Here is an 8,349-nt window from a genome sequence, read left to right as displayed (position 1 = left end):
CTCAAGGACTAAAGACAACTTTATAGAGATACTCAATTAATCATTTAGAAACACTAACACAATCATTTCAAGCAACAATATGCAAAATCTAATATTGAAATTTACGATCCAATTCTTAACTACTTCCACACACAAAAAAATACATTGACTTTCAACATTATGAAAGATCTAAACACTTTCTAACATTCTATTTACATTTGTCAATCTCAACTCACATAATTATCAAATCTAATTATTACATTATTTATTTGCCACTTATTAAACTTTTAATTAATTAATCTACATTATTTTTAAAATTTACTTTCTTCCCCCATTCATTTCTTTAAAAAAAATTTGAGAATTTTAAAATAAAACTAACAAGTTTTCAATTAATTTAACCTAATAGCACTTGCAATCCTCAATTCAATCTTTTAAACCATATTTCCTTTAATCATATAACTCAAACAAGCATCTAGCCAACTAATATTAATATTTATATAATTATAAAAATCCTTTTTCAAATAAACAAATGTTAATTATAAAAAGCCAATCAAGTTTGACTTTAAATAAGAGGCAAATTAAAAGGAAAAAAACAAATTATCAACAAAAAGACACCAAGGAGCCACGTAAATAAATTAAAAAAAAACAATTTTTTTTCAATTATTTACTCTATAAAGCCGTTTATTAAGCTTCCCATCATGATGGCAACCATACACTTATTATTATTAGAATTATCTTGTGAAACCACATGGTCTCAATTTTGAGTGGAGCTTATAAATGAATTTTAATTTAAAAAAAAAATAATTAAAAAATTCTGAATTTTTTTGGTAGAATTATATATTTTTATTTTGGCCGGAGAGCATAGGGAAGGCGGTTAGAAATTTAGACTTTCCCATATTATCAAACAAACAAAAAAATTTGACTGTACTTGTTTAACCTCGTGGAAACTTCACCAAATGCTAATCTAATCTAAAATTTTTAATATCAAACATTTAATTTAATGGTCATGATGGGAGGATTTTCTTCTTCGCTTCCTTTGCTTTTCTTTTTCTATGGTGGTGGTTAATAATAATAGTAGACAGGGTTTGGAGGAAGAGGCACCAGCAGCAATGCTTTGAGCCTGAGGGGATTCGAACCAGGTACCTATTCGTGTCTATTTTTATCCTAAATGATGTTATGTATTGTGTTTAGGCATCTTATGTGTGTAAAAGTGCGGTCTTAGATCAAAGTTGCTATTTTTGGGGGCTTGATTTGATTATTTATTTGTTTGCCCTTTTTCATTTTCGGGTGGTTTTGGGGGATTTGAACCCTGGATTTGCCTACTGTGTAATGCCCATTTGGTTCCCTACAGGGTCCTGTTGAAGTTGAAGCCATCTTCTATGGGTCAAAGGTAACACCATGGTAAGCTTGAGTTAACCCGGTTGACTGATGCCTGGATTTCGTGCTTTTGCCCCTATACGTCTGGTTTTCTTGTGGGTTTGTGAAAGGCCTTGATGGGATTTGAAATCATGACCTGTGGTTTGTTAAATGGAAGATTTTTTTTTTAAATACCTTTCGTGGCGGTGGTCGGAAACCTTCGTTGATGATTGTGAATTTGAGATTTTGTTATTTAAGATGAATAGATCTGTGTTTTTTCTGGACTGATGTGTGCAATGCATAGGCAGTTGAGTCAAAATTTGATGTAAGCTGAGTGGGTGTTGTTTTTTTTTTCGTTTAATTTGTGCTAAATTTTATGACTTTTCATCACTGGCATATCGTTAATCTTGTTCACCATTTACTGTGAACATTTTTTTTTGTAGCCAAATTTGAGTCTGATGTGGAATTGGATCAGGTGAGTGACTTATCATTAACTGGCATATCATTGTTCCCGGTTACCAGTTACTGTGGACAATTTTCTGGCATCCAAATTTGAATCTAATGTGGAATTGGATTACATTGATTGGTCATTGGGAAGCTTGTGCAATTATTTCGCTCACTGAATTTTTCCATATCTGGGTGGGTTTTCTATTGTATAGTGATATGGATTAGAGTGATGCCATACCATTCTATTCTATTGACAGAACTGATGGTCAAATAATTCAAGTGCTTTCTCACCAGCTTCTGAAGTTGGAGAATTGCTGCCTTCTCTTTACACTCCTAAATTCTGATTCAGTGCTTATATATGCCCAATTTTCATTGGCAACATTATACCATATTATAGTGTACTTTATTTTACAAGCTGATGTTCTTTTAAAGTATATAGTTGAGGGTATTGGGAGTTGTTGGTAGAGCTGGGGTGATTTTTCTCAGTCATTTTGATTCCCTGGAGAATTGTGAATTTCTCTGCAGCCGTGCATTAATTGTGGGTCGTAATCAGTCTGGGTTAGCATTTGGGTTCTGAACTTCTACCAGAAGTCAAACCAGTTTTGATTTAACTGGTCAACCTTGAGTAATAATATTGTACTATGTAGAGTGCATTTGGACCATGTTTTTGGCTATCTACAAGGTAATTTCCTTTTCATTATGGATGGTACCTCATCATCAATTAGTATCTGGTAAGAATTGCTGCATGTTTTGTTGCATCTTCTGCTGACAATTTTAAAGGATATAGAAGTTCTTGGCTTTTGGGGTATTTTTTGTAAGTAGATTTATCACGTCAATGTTTATCAATTCAATTTTGCACTTAAACTAATTTATTTGTATATTTTAGCCTACATGTTTTTGAAGCCAAAGATCACATTAATTGCTATCTTATTTAATAATATAATATCAAAGTTATGGTAGGATTTAAACCATATGCTATAAGAAGTCACTGGTAGCATATTATCTGCCAGTGCAAGATGCTGTTATGTATCCACAGTTTCTGCACGCCTGATGCTGTGCACAGACATCAAACACAACTACTGGTAGGATAATCTATGGTTGTGACGAGAACATTCTCCAAATCAGCTTTTAAATCCAAATGCGGTGTTTGAATTGAAAGTTCCAAATTCTACGTTCTTCTATGCCATTGATCTTAGTGGAACACTTTGATTGAAGAATTTTAGTGTATTTTGGATCTCTTTAACACAGTGCCATCATAAGAAATTTATTTTTTAACATGGAAATAATAAGTAGTGCTTGCTGCTTTTGCAAATCCAATCCAGGATATTTGTCATTTAATGTTAAAGAAATATGGAGAACTCTACTAGTTTTCACTGTGAAACTCCTTTGTTTTTGAACTGCATAATTTCCATATTTGTGGCTGCCAAAGAAGAATTACTAATTTGTTTTGCTGTTACTATTCATTTGGATGCTCCCTGGTTCTTGCCAGTTCTTGGTAAAGATGAATTCTACTTGTTTGTGAACAATGTGTGTTAAATTATTTATAATCCCAGATGTTTGACCCTGAGTAACATTACTGTTCTGGAATTTCTTTGGTGAAGATCAAGCTTCCATAAGTTTTCCTACTGTTTGGAAAGTTCTGATGAAATCTTTGGGCTATCCATAAAGTTTCCTAGATTCTGTTCAATATTTTCTGCCTTTCTTTTAGTTTTTCATTCTATATTTGACATACAGAGATCCATTAATTCTCATTTCTTTAGTATCTCAACAAAATTATAACAACTTTTAGACATTATATCATATTTTAAAGAAAGATAAAATTTTAGAAATTAAAATTGTGGGTGAGAGTGAAAGAGAGAATAAAATAGTGCTTTAAATTAATTATTTATGCTTTCCTTAGTAAAACTTCTTTCTTTTTTCTTTTTATTTTTTTCTCTTGATTAGCCGTCTTTTCTGCTATTACTTTTGGGTGCCTTTTAGTTAATCCATTCTACCGTTTACTAGTCATTGTTTTTTTTTTGGTCTCTTACAATGTGTTCTCTTCTCATACATTATTTGAAAGCTTACAAGAGTGTGATTGGTAAAATGATGTTAATTGTAGGGTGTGACTGTTATAAGGATTCACAACATATTAGTGCCTAACTACTGATCCAGGATTACTAGTGGTGAATCAAGTTAGTTCATAATTGCCACTTTGAGCTGGCTATTGTTTTATTTTATATAGGTTATTAAGATTTTGCGTAAATATTTATTGCATAATGATGTGACTGTAACAGATGGCTTATACACAGTTGTGTTGTTTGTGCGTGGGAGAATGAATATGGTTCCATATCTTTATAGAAGACATGTCTTTTTTTAAGATTGTTCTTTTTTTGATGTAATTTTCCACTCATATCATTTTTTTGTGGGAGTTGATTGTAAACTTGGACTTCCACAGATGGTGGGAGGCATCATTTTCATGTATTCATATTTAGCACACCTGTTTGACTTTGAATGTCCTTTTGCTTTGTGCCATTGCGAATTTTGATTCATAGCCAACCTATTGGAAGTGTCTTGCAAGCTCAATTTAGCTTTAGTTTTTACTGTGATGATATCTCAGCAATTTTTTTTAAAATAAAATTTTCTACTTTAATTTTCATAAATTGATTGTTTAGCTCTTTTTCTCTTCTTCTTGCTGGAAAGTGGTTTTAATATGATGGAATTTTGTGCACAGAACTGGATTGATTTCATCATCACATTTTTCCAAGTAAAGGCTGGGTCATAATAATTTTCATGCAAGGGGGCTCTCCATGTGCTCCACTGTCACCTGTTTCTATCTTAGTACAAAAAATGAGTTCATCTACAAAAGGCGTGTCGAACACTAAGCAAACAGTTTTAAATCCAAATGCAGCGGAATTTATTCCCTCATCATTTAGATCTGCTTCTAGCAGTTCAAAGAACTTTCATGCATCCAAGCCCGAAGCTGGAGAGAGCTATGGTAAAGCTGTCTTAGACAGGACTGAATCCGCAACTTCAAACAACTCTGACGATGAGACTCGCCAATACTGGCGTTATCGACTTCCTGATGACATTACACCTGATTTTGTGGACGATTTATTGCAAGACTCAGAGAGTTCTTTAGCAGCAACTCCTGCTGGTCTTGATTATTCATCAGGATCCAAGGCTATGAATTTAATGGAAAGTGGGCAGTTAGCTTATGACAATCTGTCTCATAGGATTGATCCCAGTTATTCTAATGGTAAGTCAAGGTTTGTTTTTTCTGAGCATGGAGAAGGAAAATATGCTAGTGGAATGTCTGCTTCTAGTGCTTGGGATCAACAATCTATGGGTCATGAACAGCAGCTGGTAAAAACCGTAGATGGATATGTTGCAGCTGATGAATGTAATCTTGGCTTTTTGAATGAATTGGTAGGAGACCAAGGACTTATGGACAACAATGGAATCAATCCTGTGGAGCTTCTTTCAACAGAATTCCCTGGATTTGCAGCTGAGAGCCTGGCAGGCATTTACCTTGCAAGCGGAGGTGACTTAAGCTTGACAATGGAGATGCTTACTCAACTTGAGGTATGGAGGTTTTGTTTTCAATGCTGTAAATTATTTCACTACTACAAATTTCTTTTTTTGTGTATTTGTTTATTTTTATAGATACCTTGATGCTTAAATAATTTAATGGTTTGTTTATTTTACTGTGTATCAAGTCATCATACTGGCATCAAACTAATTGCCTCATGGGACACGTATTGCCTGATCAACTAAATTATGGGATAATCATGTGGATGATAGATCTTCATTGTGATTTTGATACTTTGTTGGAACTCATGTCTTTGTCATGAATTAAACTTTATATTTTCCCAAACATTCTCCTGTGTACCATAATTTGCTAACACTTTTTCTTAATTTGGCACGACACTATTTACCCTTTGTTATTGCAGATTCAAGAAGACACCGGTCCACATAACTCCTTTGCTGCAAAGTCATCTTCTGCCCCAAATCTTACTAGCATGGACTTTCCTGCCCTGTCCAGTGTAGAAATGTTGAATGGTTTGTCACAATATACAGAAGATGATGTCCAACTGTCCGCAAATACATACAGAAAAGGGGAGGCAAATAAGTTATTCTTTAGTGGGTCTAATACTAATGGCAATTCTATATCTGCCACTGATTTTGCTGCAATAGTTAGAAAAAATGCATCTGAGAATTCAGGACAGTGGAAATATGACAGAAATGGTACAATGGATGTCAATCTGGGATCAGGTAGAAACTCTCAAGCCTCAGCAGGATCATTTGCAGCAAATAACAGAGTAATGGATGTAGATAGGATACGAAGTTCTACTAACTTAAGGCAAACTCCACAACTGTGGCTTGAAACTGGAGATGCAGTGGGTAATTTTTTGATCCCACCTTTGTCTTCAAATTTGATATTCCTCTTCATGAATTGGTCTTTGGCATATATGGATTCTGATTTTTGAGATTGTTCTTTTACTGATGCATGTATGTGGCATAATTTTGAGCTGGCAGCAAATATATATTCAGATCTGAGAGAGGAAGCTCGAGACCATGCCCGTGTTCGAAATGCATACTTTGAGCAGGTATTACATTCTCATAATTGCAAAGTGATATTTGAATATTTTTTAACCATTAAGTAGAACTGCAACTCCATATTGTTTGTTTGTAAGAACAATATCATTGTTTTCCAAAGTTTCCTTTTATAGCAGGAATTCTATCATCTTAAAAGATAACCACATCAATTCTTGAACGTCCAAAAATAAACTGCTATTTTGTAGATTGCTTATTCTGATGAGTGACCTATATACCACCCCGATTGAGTGCTGGTATTTTTCATATTTACTTAGTCCTAGCAAATGCACCCTGAATGTCAAGACAAAGATTGACAACTGTCGACCACTGGGGCCTACTCCATTTATAAATTTATAATAAATATTGATCTATAGTTTGAAGCTATTGATTCGCTGTTTCTTTGCTCTATTTTAATTTATTTATATATTTCCAAATCACATTGAAACAATGCTTTGCCACTTTTTGTATTTTGGAGCCCAATTGAACAAATTGTCATGATACAGGCCAGACAAGCATTTATCATAGGCAATAAAGCCCTTGCAAAAGAATTGAGTACCAAAGGCCAGTGGCACAATGGACTGATGAAAGCTGCACATGAGAAAGCTGCAGAAGCAATATATCGACAGAGGTTAGTGTGTTCTGGTTTGAAATAGCCAAGAAAGTCCTAATTTCTACTTTGCTTTTTTGTTCCAATGAGTACTAAGCTTTGATAATCTGCAGGAACCAAGCAACTGCCCATCTTCAAAATTTACCGCAGGGACAAGGACAATTGATTGATCTTCATGGCCTTCATGTGAGTGAGGCTATACATGTGTTAAAGGCTGAACTTGCTGTTCTTCGTAGTACGGTAAGATCTTCCGGTCAGCGTCAACAGGTTTTGATATGTGTAGGGACTGGTCACCACACCAAAGGATCTCGTACACCAGCAAGGCTGCCTATTGCAATTGAAAAGTATCTCTTAGAAGATGAACATCTTGATTATGCTGAACCTCAACCAGGAATGCTGCAAGTTGTAATATACTGACTGGAGAACAATTGAGGTGTGGGATATCGTCTCCCTTGCGAAGGCTTGCATTCTTGTCATTTAGTGTATAGGAAACAACAGGGATCTTGAGTTCTTTTCAATATCTACCTGTGGAGATGTATGTATCATGTGCTGTATCTTTATTGTAACATTTACTTCTTTCAAGAAGTGTTAGATGGTTAGTTTTCAAAATGTAATTCACTGCTTATGCCATAGGCTGCAAGCTCCAGGGAGTGTGGCCTATTTGGAAGGCTTTAACCTTCCTCAGGTGAGAAAAGAGTGACAAGGCTCTTGAATTTTTGGCTGCCTGTTACTTAAAAAGAGGACAAGTCCATAGAATTTTAGCATTCACTAATTTCATTATTTACTGTTCATTTATTAAAAATTGTAATTTTTGATGGTGAAATTTAACAGTCCATGGAATTTATACATACATTTTTTGTGTACGCTTATCAATGATATTATGGTGGATATGCCAACATTTTCATTCAAATAGTCATATTAAGCATGATATTGGTAGGCTTGGTCTCAAAACAATGTTATGACCTGTTTTATAAGGAATTAGTTTGTCATGTGGTTAATGTAGATCTATTGTCACATCATAGTGGGAAATCTAATCCCGGAAGTGGCTTGTAGGGTTTAAAAATGACTTGAGCTTTGCTTTGAAGGCACAGCTTAAAATAATGATTTATTCTTAATTCTGTTACAGATACCTTTTGTATTGATATTTATTGATGTAAAAGTATTTGGCAATTTGCCAGGACTCTGAAATAACAGCATAGAAGAATATCAGGACAATTTAGGATCGATTAGTTGAACCTCTGTGACAACTTGAATGTCAGCAAATGAAGCAGAAAGGGATTCTCAAAGAAAGACATCCTCTTTAGATTTATCCACAATTTTTGCAAGCAGTAGTCCAATTAACTCATTCCTTGTCTACTCCACTAAACCATGTTAGTATTTCT

The 8,349-nt window shown here is 34.4% G+C and overlaps 1 protein-coding gene across 3 annotated transcripts; it reads left to right on the top strand.

The window, feature by feature from the left end:
* Positions 1-891: 891 nt before the first annotated feature.
* LOC131049761 (polyadenylate-binding protein-interacting protein 7) lies at positions 892-7,836 on the top strand. Of its 3 annotated transcripts, none has more exons than XM_057983826.2 (7): positions 892-1,118; positions 1,331-1,380; positions 4,496-5,346; positions 5,715-6,165; positions 6,301-6,371; positions 6,864-6,988; positions 7,081-7,836. In XM_057983826.2, the coding sequence occupies exons 3-7, from the start codon at positions 4,555-4,557 to the stop codon at positions 7,382-7,384; spliced, it is 1,743 nt and encodes a 580-aa protein (XP_057839809.2). In that variant the 5' UTR covers positions 892-1,118; positions 1,331-1,380; positions 4,496-4,554; the 3' UTR covers positions 7,385-7,836. The 3 variants fall into 3 exon arrangements, with proteins under 3 accessions (XP_057839809.2, XP_057839808.2, XP_057839811.2); XM_057983828.2 differs by lacking the exon at positions 1,331-1,380 and having other exon boundaries at positions 894-1,118; positions 4,496-5,020; positions 5,195-5,346; XM_057983825.2 differs by lacking the exon at positions 1,331-1,380.
* Positions 7,837-8,349: the final 513 nt, after the last annotated feature.

Source organism: Cryptomeria japonica, chromosome 2, assembly GCF_030272615.1.
Source record: "Cryptomeria japonica chromosome 2, Sugi_1.0, whole genome shotgun sequence".
Taxonomy (NCBI): Eukaryota; Viridiplantae; Streptophyta; class Pinopsida; order Cupressales; family Cupressaceae; genus Cryptomeria; species Cryptomeria japonica.
The sequence above is the reverse complement of the archived record's forward strand: the minus strand, read 5'-3'. Positions and strand labels throughout refer to the sequence as shown.